Source organism: Onychomys torridus, chromosome 16 (genome assembly GCF_903995425.1).
Source record: "Onychomys torridus chromosome 16, mOncTor1.1, whole genome shotgun sequence".
Taxonomy (NCBI): domain Eukaryota; kingdom Metazoa; phylum Chordata; class Mammalia; order Rodentia; family Cricetidae; genus Onychomys; species Onychomys torridus.
This window is the reverse complement of record NC_050458.1, coordinates 62,034,868-62,052,007: the sequence shown is the minus strand read 5'-3', so window position 1 is coordinate 62,052,007 and position 17,140 is coordinate 62,034,868. Positions and strand designations below refer to the sequence as shown.

The 17,140-nt window shown below is 48.3% G+C and overlaps 2 protein-coding genes across 2 annotated transcripts in view; one reads left to right on the top strand and one right to left on the bottom strand.

The window, feature by feature from the left end:
* The window catches only part of Pced1b (PC-esterase domain containing 1B), a 141,690-nt gene extending 129,206 nt beyond the window's left edge, over positions 1 to 12,484 (bottom strand). Inside the window, 1 exon segment of the mRNA XM_036208083.1 lies at positions 11,940 to 12,484. The gene's annotated coding sequence lies outside the window, so the exon portion shown is untranslated.
* Positions 12,450 to 15,298, top strand: Amigo2 (adhesion molecule with Ig like domain 2). Its single transcript, XM_036208082.1, has 2 exons — positions 12,450 to 12,518; positions 12,830 to 15,298. Exon 2 carries the CDS (start codon positions 12,887 to 12,889, stop codon positions 14,453 to 14,455), a length of 1,569 nt encoding a protein of 522 aa, XP_036063975.1. The 5' UTR covers positions 12,450 to 12,518; positions 12,830 to 12,886; the 3' UTR covers positions 14,456 to 15,298.
* Positions 15,299 to 17,140: the final 1,842 nt, after the last annotated feature.

Sequence of the window (17,140 nt, the reverse complement as noted above, 5' to 3'; positions counted from 1 at the left end):
AGGCAGAGAGAGGCCCCCATGGAGTTCTGATCCACCAAACCCTTACTTTAAATTGATAGTTCGACATTCTTTGGTTTCTGTTTCACATCATTCTCCATATACGAAAGATGCCAGAAATATCAAGCTTCTAGATCTGCAGGTAGGAGCAACAGGGCCGCCCCTGCTTTGGCCCCACCTGGACCACCCTGAAAAGCCGGCAAACATTTTTAACACTCACTGATTCAACAGCCAAGATGCCCAGTTTAAACCCCCAGCAAACAGCTGTCCAGTCATTTTAACACATATAACTGAGTACGTGGAGAACTTTATTTTGAGGCAAATACGGACAACTCCCATAGTTAAGTGTGCTCTCATCACCCTCTTGTTTCCTGGAAGCGGGAATGTCAGTGAGCACGCGCTGGCAGCCTGTTCGCTTCTGCGCAGTAGCTGCCAAGGAAAGCCTCACCTTCCACCACGGTTGTCTAACACTGCGTAGAGGGCAAAGGGCGGCATGTCAAAACTGTTCTCCGAGGTGACTCTTTTTTTGTTTGTTTGCTTTGATTCCGCTTTTTCTATAGTACCCTTTGGGCATTTTCCATTCAACACTGAGACAGCTCATCTCCACTCCTAACTAAAGGCCTCCACCAAAGAAGTCGCCTTCACCATTCCCCCCGGGGCTCTGAGAAGCCCAGGAGGGTACACCAGCTGTCATCTGCAGCTGCAGAGAGAAAGTGAAGCCGGCTGAGCAAATGGGACCTGCTACCCTGTGGCAGCGCAGGGCTGGGGGAGCCACTTCCCTGGCACAAACATACTGTGGCGAACCACCTCTCCATCTCTGTTTATTCTGTACATACACCTGGCCATGAGGTTCAACAAACATTTACTGGACATCTGTGCTATAACAAACCATAGCTGAGGTCAAGGGCACTAAGTCAAAATACTCTTTTTACAGCTTTATAATTCCCAAAGCCCTATTCACCTGTCTCACCTGAAGCAGCCTTGCAAAATCAAACTGCATCTCCATTATATCACACACCTGGAAGGCTGGAATCTGAAAGGCCGGGTTACTGACTAAAGACCACACAGTCAAGAAACAGAGCATTTGGGACCAAAATCCAGGGATCTGATTATTTAACGGTCCATTTTACCATATCACCCTATTTTTTCTACACTGCTATTTGGCATTAATCACGGGGTGTTTTCTGACCTTGCTTATAATTCTTCGTTAACATCACAGAGAAGAGGGATCTTAAGGTTGCTTAATTCCTTTTCTTGTCATTTGTTTCTGAGACAGGATCTCACGTAGCCCAGGCTAACCTCAATCTTGCCACATAGCTGAGGCTAGTCTTGAATAACAGATCCTCTTCTGTCCACCTCCCGAGAATTGGGATTACAAGTGCTTACCACTATGCCCTGCATCACTGGTCTCTTAATTCTGAAACAGTTTTTCCCCCCTGATTACTTAAGTTTCTCCGGCATATTTTTACTTACATACAGTTCATTTTGTTGAATCAGATATTTTGCCTACAAAATGAGTAAGAACTGAAGTTCCGCATTTTTCTGGGGCAAGCATTTCAGCTCTTGGTCACCTCCAGCTTAGAGATGCATTCTCTATACTGCGTCACTGCCGATATTTATTTCCAATCACACTACAGATTCCTAGAAGAGAGCAACCACATTATAGTTCTGGGAGTGTGGCCAAGACTAACAATATTTGCTGAATGGAATTTAAATCATGGTTGGCCCTGCTACTCCCTAAATGGGAAACATTAGCATTAATGGTTAAGCTTTAAGAAAGACCAGGGTAAGAGAGCAGGCTCTACCTGTGATCTTGGTTCAGTTCACCAACTAAGCCCCATAGCTCTTGTTAGAAAATGGGGGTTTTAATAGCCAATTCCTAGGGTCCTTGTAGCAATTCAACGAGAAGCATAGTACAGAGTGTGAAGGAAGTGTTGTCTAGACGGTGTGCACTTGCTATGACCGCTTCCTGTGATCTTTCCAGAAGCCCTTCTCCTAGGGAATGTGATGCTACATTTCACTACTACAAATTGAAAGGTCAGAGTTCCACGGCAAATTATCCACGGAGCACCAACCACAAAAGCCTGTTTGCTGCAAATAACTGACGGAGCACTGTGGTCGTGCTGGCTGTGGAACAGCGAGGTCTCTTGTCCTTTCTCAGTGCTATCTTATTTCATTTGTGGTGAGGTGAGCTGGTGAATGATGTTTGCTTCAAATTAGATGGTACTTTGAATAATCACACCAGCCTTTCTGAAGCGGTGACAATTAATGCTACAGGAGATCCTCAAAACCGGGAGCTTTAAATGTTACCAGTGTGCATCAGAATGAGCATGAGGACCCCGGTTTTGAGGATGTAAGAGCATTCAGGAATTCAATGAGATGATCCCTTCAGGGTAGTGATAAGCAAAATGAAAATTAGACCCCTGCCATTTATGTCCCAGATAACCCTAGATAATCTGTTTTAGCACACCGAGATTTTCATTGGTGTGTGCATGTTGTGTTTGTGTGTGTGCATATGTTTGCAGTGTGTTTACCCATGCATACATCTGTGGGGACCAGAGGTGGATACTGAATGTCTTCTCAAAAGCTCTCCACATTTTTTTTTTTTTTTTTTTTGAGACTGAGCCCAGAGCTTGCAGTTTCACCTAGACTGGCTGGTCAGTGAGTCCCCTGGAATCCACCTATGTCTGGGGAGTGCTGGGGTTACAGGCATATGGCTCTAGTTTTGTATATGGGTTGTGCATATTTGAATTCATGTCCTCATGCCTGAGCAGTGAACACTTCCTCCACTGAGCTGTCTCCCCAGCCCCACAAGTTTTTAGAAGCAAATTCTTACCTGTGTATTTCATCCCTAAGGCTGAATTTGAAAAATGAAAGAGAAAGGGCATGTTGATGGACTCCTAGAAACTCAGCGATTGGACAGTTGGAGGCCAGCCTTGGTTCCATAGCAACACAGGGAGAAGAGGGGAGAGGAGCAGGAGGAGGAGGAAGGGGAGCAGGAGGAAGAGGAAGAGGAAGGTGAGCAGGAGGAAGAGGAGCAGGAGAATGAAGAGGAAGAGGAGCAGGAGAAGGAAGAGGAGCAGGAGGAGGAAGAGGAGCAGGAGGAGGAAGAGGAGCAGGAGGAGGAAGAGGAAGAAGAGCAGGAGGAGGAAGAGGAAGGATAAGGAGGAAGAGGAGCAGGAGGAGGAAGAGGAAGAGGAGCAGGAGGAGGAAAAGGAAGCAAGAGGAGGAAGAGGAGCAGGAGGTCTCTTTCTATCAATGCAAAACTGTGACAGAGAAGAAAATCATTTTATAGACTTCAGGTTCCTCACTCCAGAAAATTTATTCTTTGAGCAGAAACTTCAATTTACGAGGGAGATTATGAATGTCATTCCCTGATTCTCCTCCACCTTCCAATCTTTCTACATTAAGCACACAATATTTTCATGATTAGGGAAAAGGTCTTTAATTATTATTATTTTCATTTTTCATTGAAAAGCAAAGGACAGGGGAGCATGAGACCTTCCCAAAGGCTGGATGACAGTTGTGTCTGGGAGGGGACTCACAGCTTTTTGCAGTGAAATCCAGCAAAGGATGTGGAGTCCTGACCTGGACCTGGGAATGCAGACTAATGGTCAGTAAGGAACCTGTTTTTGTGTGCCTCCGTCCAGTCACACCGGTGTGGCCGTCAGGCCATTCATACCTCACTAGAATTCTCACACTGTAGGCACTTAGCACATATCTGCCAAGTAAACAACTGTAGCCGACACAGGTGATAGCTACTGCCCTCCCCCAGGACGGGCTACTTCACTGCCACTACTGCCCTCTCCCAAGACGGGCTACTTCACTGCCGCTTGAGAACTACAGAAGGGTCTGGAGCTCAGAAACCGAAGAGGTGACTAATTCGTGATTAGTCACAAATCACCACTAACCACAAACTCCAGCCAGCTAGAACTCTGTATTTTCCTTGTCATAAAAGTATTATACAATAATAAAACATGCAGATAAGGAAAGAAAAGGTGTGTTTTTAAAACCCCTGGTGATATAGGAACATAACTTGTTCACATAATCTACAATTCATAAATATGCCTACATATATTTCTTTTAACAACAATCAGAATTTTTCCAGTTTGTAGTTTTGATGTCATCAAATATTACCCTTCCACAGGATTTTGAATAGCAATAAAGCAGGACTTCTTAAACTTTCCCATTGGTGACCCATTTTTGCCCTATACATTTTTATAAGATGACAGATGTGTGTGTGTGTGTGTGTGTGTGTGTGTGTGTGTGTGTGTGTGTGTGTGTGTAAGATAGGTATGCAAACTAACTGAAAATGTGCTGGAATAAAAATTTTATTTTAAAACAATTTTTGGTATTTAATTTTACTAATTGTTGGAGATGAAAGCAAACTTTCATTACAATAAGATGAACGTGGTTCATTTTCACAGAAAGCATTAAATCTTGGGGTTAGAGGGATGGCTCACTGGTAAACAGGATGTGATGCTCTTGCAGAGGGACCAGACCAGTGATCAGTTCTCAGTACTCAAGTTGGATGGCTCACAACTGCCTATAACTCTGTCAACAGGGATCCAATGCCCTCTTCTGGTGCACACATGTACTTTAAAAAATAATTGAATCTTCAAATCATGGCAAGTAGTTGATACTGAAGGACACAGCATTGTCAATTTGTTTTCCTGAATGGATTGATATTTTCACTTTATAATCACCAGTGATGATAAACTACTTTGCATAAATGCATAACACAAAATGGCAGACGTCATGTTTGGGCAATTTCAGAAATTCTATCCTAATCCTAAGTCAATTTTTTGCTTAATGATCTTTTTTTAATGAAACACTAGTCAGCAGTTCAGACAATAATATTTAAAGACAAACTAACACAACATAATCCAAACATACTAATTCAGTATTTGTAAGCTGAGGAGCGATGGTAGAAGAACATTGAATGTTTTCATTTTCCAGAGTTAGACTGTTATGTTTCTCTAGGAGCAGAAACCCTTGCATATGCAGTAACAATACTGCAATTCATAGCGTACTACAGTACTGGATCCACGCTGGGGTGTTTCTGGCACATTCGTCGGCACTGCACGGCACGACGGCACAAGGTGTGCATGGCGTATGTTCAGAACCAAGGCTGCAGTGATATCACATACTGCAACACAGGTGAGCACTGTCAGGGATCCCTCAGATCCGCTGTGTATTTAACTCTGAATTAATTTTTGGTTGTCAAATGTTCAGAAACTTACTGTTGCCAATTTTTCCCCCCAAGCCTGACATTCGGTTACTCACCCTCAGTCACAACCCACAGCAAAAGAGGCAATAAATATAGCGTGACACCAGATGTATGCATACTAATTTGTTTACCCACACGCCTGCCACATTAAGAATGTGCCCTCCCCTTTTTTCTGCTAGAAAAGATGCTGTAATGAGCATGTGATACGCAACCATAGCTGAATCCCTAAGTCAGATCCTGGTGACACACCTGTAATCCTGCCACTCAGAAGACTGAGGCAGGAGGATCTAGAGTTTAAAGCCTGTGTGGGGTACACACTGAGATCCCACTAGCATGAGCTACATGCCTAGACCTTATTTCCAAAAAGGAAAGAAAAGAAAAAACAAAAACCCTCAACTAACTCACCAAGTAAATAATTTAAAAAAATCAAATACTTGATCAAGCAGGCTGTCATCTGTCAAGGATGGTCCTTATGTGGCTTTTGCAGAAGAAGCAAGAGACAGACACCAACTTCTTCAGAGCCCGAGAAGGCCGTGTGCTCGGTACAACAGTTGCTGACCCACATGACAAATTATGTCCCAGTTGGTCAGGAGCTACTGTTTGCCACTCAATGCCCCCGACTTGAACAACGGAGGCCATACTGTTACCCAAAGCTCAGGATAAAGTTTGGAAGCTGGAAGCACCTTTAGAGAACAGTATTTGTCATATTAATTAATTAATCCTTGGGATTTAGGGTAAGTTATGGGAACTTGGCTGAAGACTTGAGTCTTCAACCTCATAGCACTAGGAGAGTTCTGTCATCACACAGTGATCTAATGCTTTTAGAGTTCAAGACTCTGAACAAATGGGACTGTGGCCACCTCCCCTTTTTATATTCAAGCAGAGCTAAACCAATTGCTATGCAGGGATTCCAACAGGCTGGTTCCAATGCCACTCAAACCTTGAAAAGGGTAAATGAGTGACGTCATACACAGAAGGCTACCTCCTGCAGGATCCCATTTATGCACTTAGCCAGAATAGGCAGATCCCCAGAGATGGAAAGGAGGACAGTGCTTAAAAGAGGCTGGGAAGGACATAGCAGCTACTTTTCTTATTATTGTGAAAAATCCCTCAGAGGAAGTAGCTTAAGGGAGGGTTCCTTGGCTTACAGTACAAGGCTGCACAGTCCATCCTGGTGGGGAGGCACACAGTACAGACACAGACAGGAAGCAGCCAGCAGGCAGGCAGGCAGGAAGGCTAAACTGTGAAAGCATCAGGTCTTCCTCCAGTAAACCACTTCCTCCAGCTAAGCCCCACTTCCAGGCCTGCACCCAACAGGGTATCAGCTGTTCAAACATCAGCCTTTGGGGGACATTTCACATTTAAACTTCAACAGGGAGGACCAGGTATGACTACTTAATGGGTACTGGCTTAGAGGGTGATGCTCAATGCATAGAACTGTAAGCATACCGAAGAGGGGACTTTCCGATTTAGAATAAGCTAAATTGTATAGTTAAAATGTCTAAAACGGTGACTTTTCCCTCCATTGATTAGCAACAATAACTCGAAATGAAGATGAAGCCAGTGAGTGGATACTGCTTCAGAGATGTCCACCCTAGGCTCTCCCTGGGGAGGGGAACGTGGTCTCTGAACCATTTCCAACCGGCTAGAGGTACTTCCAGAAAAGCAAGCTGTAGGTTGACACATGCCTCCTGGAGTCCATACAGCATCTGAGCTGGAGCCTGAGTCTTCCCTGAATATACATCTCCAATAGTGAGGGACACGGGGCAGGGCGCTGCCTCCCTTGCAAATGTTGGGCAACTTAACACAAACCAGCAGGGGCCAGCTAAAACCAGGAAAGGCTAAGGGTGGGTGCACTTCTGGAGTTGGTAGGCAAAACTGTATATTTCCTACGGGTCAACACTTGAGTAAAAGTCCTATTGTAGCAGCGAAATAGAGGTTAGGGAGAAAAGGGATATTAGGAATATTCGAGAAGCAAGCTGACCAGAGGAAGTTCTGGCAGACCACCTGGCTCTCCCAAAGACCCTCTTCCTGGAGGAATGTGTGAAAGGCACTGTAGTGTTCACATATTCCTATTTCTAATGCAGCCAATTATAACAGGCTTCACTATGGGTAAAAAATGATTTCGAAAAAGGCCTCCACCTGTTCCAGAAAAGGGCCCACCCGAAGACAGGGAGCTAGATATGAAGTAACCAAGGAAAACAGCAGGTGCATCTCTGTAGTCACGAAGCAGTCAGCTCCCACCAGGGCAAAGCCGCAAGCCGATCATGTAAGCATGAGAACAAAGTAATGGTGAGCAGACCCCACCAGGGTCCAACCAAAGCCAGCCACACCAGCAAGGTCTCCACCAGCAACCACGGCCAGGGCAAGCAAGCAGCCAGGGCGAGCGGCCAACGGTCACGGTCAACAGCGAACAAACAAGCCGAAGGTACACTGGGGCTTCAAAGCTTCACCACTCCCCGAGACAGCATCAGGTGAGCACTGTGGCCACCTCCCCCTTCGGGCCAGGGGACACACACAGGGTGTGGACCGCGGCCACTGGCTCTACTTGTGATATGCTCAGCAAATGAACCAATCAGAACAGAAATGTCCCCATCTTTCTTTAGTTTCTGCCATCCTATAAAAAGCCCCCAGACGAACAGTTCAGTGGGTTTCTCCCTCTCTTGGATCCTCTCCCGAGCTCTCTGCAACAGATCTTCAATCTTCTCTTTAAGCTGTAGCTCTATAACAAAAAGCTCCCTTCCACACACACACACACCCTTCTTGTCTGTGAATGTCTCTCCCCAGTTTGTGAGACATGGACCCAAAGTACAACCGCTGACTCAGGTGAAGTTCTGGGTGACCCTACTGTCCAGTGCTCTCACCTAATATGAAAACCCTCGCTCTCCAGGACACGTACTCTCCTGTTCCGCTATTATAGTACTACCTGGTAGCAAGGACTCCATGAGCAGACTTTCAAAAGAACAGAGTGCCACAGCAGGGGGGGGGGGGGGTAGCGCGCGTGTACACACACACACACACACCAGAGAGAGACAGAGACAGAGACAGAGACAGACAGAGACAGAATGAGAGAGAGATACAGAGACAGGAGAGACGGGAAGAGAGGGAGACAAAGGAATTTCACTGGATCACAGGAAACTTGCTAGAATCCAAAGGAGATAAAGGATGGGGAAACCCTCGTACAGGAGAGAAAGCCCTACTGAACGTTAGTTATTAGTAAAAATGACCAGTCGTGACAGTTAATCTTGCTTGTCAACTGGATCTGGACTCAACTAAAAGGCAAGCTGGCTGGGAACACCTGGAGGGATTTTCTCGATCGGGTTTCTGAGATGAGAAGACGCAGCCTAAACAAGGACAAGCACCTCCTCACGGCAGCTCAGGTGAAGGAGGTCTGGAGGCCAAAAGGTCTGCGTGGCCTTTTGCCTGCTGGTCCTTGCTCTTGCTGGCAAGGTCATCTATTCCACTGGTGCCACTGCTATTCTCCTATTCTGTTGCTGATAGCAGAGCGCAACTTCTTCAGGCTTCCAACACGGACTGAAGAATCCATCCAAGAGTGGAACAGGGGATCCTCTAAGCCTCAGTCCCAGCCCCACAGACTGCTGCACCGCTACCAGGTTCTCAGCCTCCCCAGTGTGATGAGTACCAATGATGAACTACCCAGACAGCGGTGTGAGTCACAGCAGTGAATCCCCTTTGTATATATACTTCCCAGGGAAGTCTGACTAATATACTCCTGCTATACTAATTTCTTGCCTTTGATCTCTAATTCTTTAAGTTTTTTAATATAACCTGAGAAATTGGAAGCCACAGACCTCATCTCAATCACCACTTCCATCCAGGATCAGCTTCCAAAGCCAGGAAGATGCTCCACAATCACACCCATCTCAGCACACGAGGTTCAAAATCAAGCCACGTGTCAAAGACACTTCCTACTATCCACTGAGTCACTACCAAATGGCCAAAAACACCAGAAGAGAATACCAAGTGGACGGGACCAGAGGAATATCCATCTGTCCTATTTTAAGGCCCCGAGACGGCACTCAGCCATCTGTCTTGGTACTCATTCCAGGCAACAGGAAGAAACTTCTCTGTCCTGTTCAACTGAAATTCTTCAAGTGGAGCCTCAAGACCATGTCTACACATTCCATTTTCAAACAGTTTGGAGTACCGCTATTTATCATCTGGGTTATGGGACGGTGTCATGCTGTGGGGTGGAGGTGAACAGTGGGTGAAATAACATGTGCAAACGACGCTCCGTCTGGCACGTAAGCGCAGAAGTACGCCTTCACTGGGTGCCTTAGGACTAGGTCAGTCACAAGGGAAACAAGCACAAGGTAGAATGGTTCACACAAAACAAAGAGGGGCCGGTGGAGAATATAGTTAAAACATGAAAACATTTGGTGGCTTTCAGGTGTGGCTGGATCCAGGACTCAAATGTTTGTCAGGATCCCTTCATTTCTCCCTCTGCTTTCAGACACCGGGAGACCAAGACCACCAACCACCACCTAGAGTGGGCTCGTTAGTCAGCTCATCCAGATCTTACCTAATGCCAACTCAGTGTCCGACAACAGTGACCATGACATGGAAAACTGTAGCCTTCATAGAATTTTCCTTACATCAGAGAGGGGTGCTATGGTTTGAATACAATTTGAATATGTCCCCCCCCAAAAATTCATGCAATAGAAGCTGGACCATGTGTGGCAGTGTCAGGGCCTGGGACTTTTAGGGGGTGGGGCCCCATGCCAAGTCACACATTCCTGAGGAAGGGATCCATGCCAGTCTGAAGGGACCACAGGTGCTAGCGGTGTTAGAAAAAGAACAAACTTGGCTGCTGAGCCTCTCTGACATGCTGTTCCACTTCCTGTCTCACCTTGTGACCATTCCATCTACGTGCTGTGAGCACCAGGGGGGTCCACACAGAGGCAGAACTGAGGGACGACCTGGGCCATCCCGTCTCTGTAACTGTGCGCTCAATCACCTTCCTTTGCAAGAAGCGCCCTGTTTGGGGTATTGTTAGAGCAACAGAAAATGGACTAACACGGGGACCCATTAGAAGATAAAGGTTAGGGGGTGGCTGAAGAATAAGAATGTCATCTTCCACAAAACAAGGCCATGCCTTGTGCTGTCTAATAAAGTCAGAGGTCTCATTCCATGCCCGTCAACACACCCCGTCACGTTTCTCTTGCCTTGGACATACATGGGGGGAGCGGCAAAGGTCAGGTCTCACATAGATTTGCCTATGAGTTTGGGAACAGCTAGTTTATGCCGCAGACTGAAGGCAAGATACTTCTGCAAGCTGCCTCCAACTCTAACATAACTTCTGCTCCCCATTTCTTAAACACACACCCATTTTTGATCATTTTGTGCTCAGCACAGGCTAATAGCCTTCCTGGTTCCCCTTCCAGTAGGATTGTTAGTAAAATACTGCAAAGCCCTGTCACATGCTGGTCATTTACTCCTTTGATGACCTGGTTCCACTTCTAGGCTATATTCAAGTTTGTGACCATGAAGGCTTCAAACCCAAGTCTTCTGAGAAGCCAGGGGTGAGGGCTAACAGAAAAGCTTCACCTGTGTCTCTGGGGAAGGGAAGAATGAATGCGCTCTCGGAGTGCCCTGGGCTGGGTATTTACGGTTTCAAGACGGCCTTCAGTGAAAGTGAAAACACCACCAATCAGGTTGCTCTCGCTTGAAAACACTTGGCTACACAATGCTATTTCGGAGCCAGTCCACCAACAGGTTAACACAGCACACTTGTACGGGTCCACCAGAGCCATGCCAAAAACTCACTCGGGGAGTTTTTACTAAATTTAAGGTTGCCTGGAATGGGGTGGGTGGGGGGGTAGGGGGGTGAGGTAATCATTTTAGTTTTTAAGTAGTATTACCAGTCACATGCTCTGCCCCCCACTGTCTCCCTAGTTTTGTCGGCCTTTCATTGGCTTCCCACCCCTTCTACAGCCGTGAGCATGTTTTGTAGGGGCAGTAATTTATTCCTTTTAATCCGTGTACAACGGCCAAATGGATCATTTGGCTCAGTCAAAATCTCATCGTTTAAGCCTTAAGCAAAAATGGATTTTGAATCGAAAAGCTCACCAGCCTCAAGCTCTACCTCATTTTCACATGGCCTTGTCCAGCTTACGCCTTCCCAGCACGCTAGCTCGGTCTACTGGAGCCTGGTGGCAGCATGGCCTCTAGGGGACAAGTCCTTCTGCGTAGTAGCCACCCCTACGGCATTAATCCTAGTCTCGGAGCCGCCAGCAAGACTCTGGATTTTTTGTTTGTTTATTTTTTTTTAAAGGCTAATGCCCTTATCTTTGCACTCCAGCCGGAAGGTCTCTTGAGCCTTCTTTCCTGCCCCCTTGGCTTCTAAAATTGGGCCCGGTGCCTCGGGCCGCCTTCTCCGAGTTAGGAAAGGGCTCGAACTTTCCCAGGGAACCGAGGGGCGTCCCCGCAGCGCCTTAGCATCCCCCCCACTCCCTCCCCGCCAAGCCCCGGTGGCGCCGGAGGGAACGCGCTGCGGCCCTCGCTCCTGTCCTCCTCCTCCATACCCGGGCGGGGACCCCAGCAAGCACCCGGTCGGTGCACAGCGCCCGCCAGGCCCCTCGCTCGCCCCAGCCCCTAAGCCGGGCTCGGAGGTCGGGGTGGGGTGCCACCTGCGGGCCGCCACGCGCGGGCTCCGGTGCGCGGCTCCCGGGCAGACTGGGCGGCTCCCTACCGGGCTGGGCGGCTCCCCCGCGGGTGCGGGGCGAGGGGCGCGGGGCCTGGGGGTGCAGAGTCGCAGGCCGCGCTGCGGTCCCACCCGGCCGAGAGGCGGCGCGGAGCCCGCACGGGGCCGCCTCGGCGATTGGCTGCGCCTCCCTCCCGCTCCGCCCGCCGCGGCGCCCGAGGAGCGAGGACGCGGGGACCCGCCTCCCGCCCGCTCCCGACCCCGGGCGCGCGGGATAAAAGGCGGGCGGCGGGCGCGGGAGCCCGGGCCCTGCAGCCTGCGAGCGCCACCGGCGGGCCGGGTTCACCCGCCGCCCACCCCACCCCCGCTCCCGGCACGGCCGAGCCCCGGGTGGTACCTGCAGCCGAGCGAGAGCTCGGAGACACCGCGCCACCGCCGCCGCCTCCAAAGTCGCCAAAGTTGAGAGGCTGCCGCCCACCGGGAGCAGGAGGGAAGGTGCGAGCGCGCGGGGCCCGAGCCGAGCGAGCGACGCGCAGACCTTCCGAGCGCACGGCCGTCGGCGGCCTCTCCCGAGCCGCTGCGGCTTCCCAGCGCTGTGAGTGGTCGGCTAGACCGACGGCTGGCTAAGTATTTCCGTTCAATTGTTTATGGGATGCGATTGTGTATTTTTGTGTCGGTGGAGGGAGTTAAGGCAGAATGCGTCCTTTTTAAAAACTGAGTTTCTGGTAGTGAGACGGTTGCATTGAGAGAAGGTACCTGGAAATCGTACTGAGTTGGAGGAACCTAGGAAAAATGCATTTAACAGGGTTTCTTTTCCCCCCCTTCTTTCCCCTGTTGGAAATGAAAGCCATTCCAAAGTTAATTGGAACGAAAGTAAATACGGAATAACTAGTGGCAGTTAACTTGTACTTCCCTTCCTTTTTAAATATTGTTGACAGATTGGTGGGAGGCTGAGCTGGTGAGAAGCGACTGGAAGAGACTGAGAGGCGACCATAATGTCGGTAAGGTTCCACACACTGCCCACACTGCCCACCCTGCCCGGAGCGGTCAAACCGGGTTGCAGAGAGCTGCTGTGTTTGTTGGTCATCACGGTGATGGTGAGCCCCGGAGCCTCAGGGATGTGCCCCACAGCTTGCATCTGCGCCACTGACATTGTCAGCTGCACCAACAAGAACCTGTCTAGGGTGCCTGGGAACCTTTTCAGACTGATTAAAAGACTGGATCTGAGCTATAACAGAATTGGACTTCTGGATGCCGACTGGATTCCCGTGTCGTTTGTCAAGCTGAGCACACTGATCGTTCGTCACAACAACATCACCAGCATCTCCACGGGCAGTTTCTCCACAACTCCCAATTTAAAGTGTCTCGACTTATCATCCAATAGGCTGAAGTCGGTGAAAAGTGCCACGTTCCAGGAGCTGAAGGTTCTGGAGGTACTCTTACTTTACAACAACCACATTTCCTCTCTGGACCCGGCAGCCTTCGGAGGACTCTCCCACTTGCAGAAACTCTACTTGAGTGGGAACCTCCTCACACAGTTCCCTATGGATTTGTATGTTGGGAGGTTCAGGCTGGCCGATCTGACATTTTTAGATGTGTCTTATAATCGAATCCCTTCCATACCAATGCACCATATAAATGTAGTGCCCGGAAAACAGCTGAGAGGCATCTACCTTCACGGAAACCCGTTTGTCTGTGACTGTGCCTTGTACTCGCTGCTGATCTTTTGGTATCGTAGGCACTTCAGCTCTGTGGTGGATTTTAAGAATGACTACACCTGTCGCCTGCGGCCCCACTCCAGGCTCTCCCATCAGCTGTCCCTGCTGCAGGATACCTTCCTGAACTGTTCTGAGAGTGTCATCAATAGCTCTTTCCACGCACTTGGCTTTGTTCACCAGGCGCAGGTCGGGGAAAGGCTGGTTGTCCACTGTGACAGCAAGACAGGTAACGGGAATACTGATTTCATCTGGGTTGGTCCCGATAACAGACTGCTGGAGCCCGATAAAGACATGGGAAACTTTCATGTGTTTTACAATGGCAGTCTGGTGATAGAGAGCCCTGGCTTGGAGGATGCTGGAGTTTACTCTTGCATTGCAATGAATAGGCAACGTCTGTTAAATGAAACTGTGGATATCATGATAAATGTGAGCAATTTCACTGTAAACAGATCCCATGCTCACGAGGCATTTAACACAGCTTTTACCACTCTGGCCGCCTGCGTGGCCAGCATAGTCCTGGTACTGCTCTATCTGTACCTGACACCATGCCCATGCAAATGTAAATCCAAGAGACAGAAGGATGTGCTGAACCAAAGCAGTGCCCAGTCCTCCATTCTCAGCCCCGGCCCCTCTGGTGGCACCTCCGCTGATGAACGGAGGGCAGGGAAAAGAGTGGTGTTTTTGGAGCCTCTGAAGGATACTGCAGCGGGACAGAACGGGAAAGTCAAGCTGTTCCCCAGCGAGACCGTCATAGCCGAGGGCATCTTAAAGTCCACGAGGGTGAAGTCTGACTCAGATTCCGTCAACTCCGTGTTCTCGGACACACCCTTTGTGGCATCCGCTTAGCTGTGTGCCTGTGTTTGTCTGCTGTCATGATTTAATCTCTCTCTATTTAACTTTGTGTGGTCCACAAAAATCAACGGCAGGGCAGAGATTGTTTTGTCTTTTGAGATAAAACCAAATGGTGTCTTAAGATGGTTGCTAGGAAGTGAGGCAGAGCACACTGTTTGCTCACTGTACTGGGGAAAGATGAGGCCGATCTTGAGAGTTTAAGTGCTGGATGACAGTGTCTTAGCCTTCAGCACCTTGGGTGATTGCAAAGCTGATCTGAAGGCAGTAGGACCGGCCATTATCCTTTTATTTGGCCATCTTAAAGGAAAAAGGAGGCTATGCATCAGCATTCTTTAAATAGACACCGACTAGAACCAAAGTTGAGCTCCCCCCACCCTCTCTCTCAAAAAGAAAAACATTAGTCACTTCTTTCATTTTCAAAAGATGTAACAGGAAGAATCGGTTAGGTATAAAGCATAATGTTAGTTTGGAGGTTTTTCAGCCAAAAATCTTCATTTCAGACCAGAATGGACAAACTGATAACATCCATGGGATTGTGCCACGTCTTGGGGAGCAGGGAGTGGGGTGTACTTGTTGGGCTCTCTCCCTTCTCCGTATTCTTTACGCTATATCCGGGTACAGAAGCTCTCGCTGAAAAAATTAAAGGTGTCATTATCTGTTGCCAAGAACATGTGTCGATACTGAAATGTCTGAGCAACTCCAAGCCTTCATCGTAGCAGACTTGTTTGTCCCTTTGCCTGTGTATCTGTAAAATCTTAAGTTATACGAACCACCAAGTGGACCCAAATGTGCTGTGCTTGAGACATTTAAATCAGTGTAAATACATGTGCTCTGTGACTTGGTGTTTCAGTTGCCTGTCTACAAATGCCCTCTCAGATGTGTTTGGTGACTAGATTGTACAGTTTGTGTAAAGCACCGTCACATGGTGTACACGGTATCTCTTCAAAATTATTCTTCTTACAATAGGGACTTCATTTTTTTAAGAGGGCAAAAACAGCTTTAATATATTCTAACCAGATTTTTTCCTCTGTGTCACAGTTTGCTCTGATATCTTGCATTCCAGCCAGGTTTGGAAGACACTGAACATTCTAGTTTTAGGACAAGTGAAAACCTGGGAGACCTGATGATTCCCACATCTGCTAGGAGACCATCACTTCTCTCTGGTACTAAAATGGAGAGTTCAGACCAACTGATGCTTCAAGTTCCTTTCCGTATTAGAATCTGGTTTTCCAGCAGCTCCAGCTGCCAGCCCCAGAGTCACGCTGGCCTTCAAAACCTGTACCATGTACTGAGGGAACATAGGGATGGGGTTAGGATGGATTGGCATCACACTCACAGGTTAGGATGAACCAGCACTACAGCTCCCAAGGGTTTGAGTGAAGGAGGCTCAGAGAGAATCATGGCTTGTGTGTGGCCAAACAGTGACTGATTGACTGGGGCAGAAGAAAACCCAGGCTCAGTATGCTCCCTGGAGAAGAGAAGGGGTCCCACAGAATGGTTGCCTTAAACACCCATCGGCGTGGAGAAGGGATAAAATCAGAAAATCAGAGCGATCAAAGGCAGAGGAGGGCACATCTTCCCAGGGAACATTGGGAAGGGTCAACGGGGATATTATAGAGACAGATGAGGATGGAGGGTTGACTGTAATAGTGGGCATGTGACAGCTCCCTAGGCACTGTCCGGCAGGGAGTAAGGAACAAGTGGTGAGGGAATAGGATTGTGGGAGACTGGGGGGGGGGGTGTCCAGCTCCCACCCTTCCCACCTTTTCTAGGGCTCGTAGGAAGAGGAGAGAGGGATAAGAAATATTAGGTAGAAAAAGAGACCTAGCTGACGAGAAGAAAGAAACACAGGATAGCTTCAGGAGGGCCTGGGTCAACACCCACCAGTCTGGAAGGTTTCCTCAAAAGGCTTTTCTTTTCCCTTTTTTTTTTTTTTTTTTTCTTTCTTTGAGACAGGGTTTGTGTAGCTTGGTGCCTTTCCTGGAATTCACTTGGTAGCCCAGGCTGGCCTCGAACTCACAAAGATCCGCCTGGCTCTGCCTCCGAGTGCTGGGATTAAAGGCGTGTGCCACCACTGCCTGGTTCAAAAGGCTTTTTATAACACACCAAGGGGAAAGGCAAAAGACCTCCCCCTTGCTAGATCAAAGCACACTGCACAGCCAAGTGCAGACCCTTCCAAACACCTGGTAACCATGCCTGTGGTCAAATCATCCCCTTATGCAGCCCTGCTGGGTAAAGCAAGAACAGATTCTCAGACTTGGAGTAATTTGGGCCTCCACATAGGATGCAGAATGGGGGCTCAGTATTGTGAACATAATTACACAGTGTTAAAAATGACCGCCCTGCTTCTCAGATCCCTTACCTTGTAGACAGGATCCTTCAGAGCCATGTCACGAGCAGGCATTTTATCATGGTTGCAGCTGTTTATTAGAAGATGTGTGGAGCTGGTGTGACCACAGGTGCCATCTTCTCTTCTTTCTTCATATTTCGATCATCTCAGCTACGAAGGGCATGGATGTGCTGCCTCTGGGGTAAGATGGGGCTGGCATCACTCTGGCAACAAAATTGAAGAGGGTCCCTAAATGGCAGCTTGCCCGGATGAGACCCATAAGGGCTTCCGGCTGCTGATTCTAGGAAACAAGTGTTGGGCTTGACAGGGAAATAGAGTCAGTGCTGGGA

What these genes read in the sequence shown, in the direction of transcription:
- Amigo2 (XM_036208082.1), top strand. Translation starts at nt 12,887, where the DNA reads ATGTCGGTAAGGTTCCACACACTGCCCACACTGCCCACCCTGCCCGGA.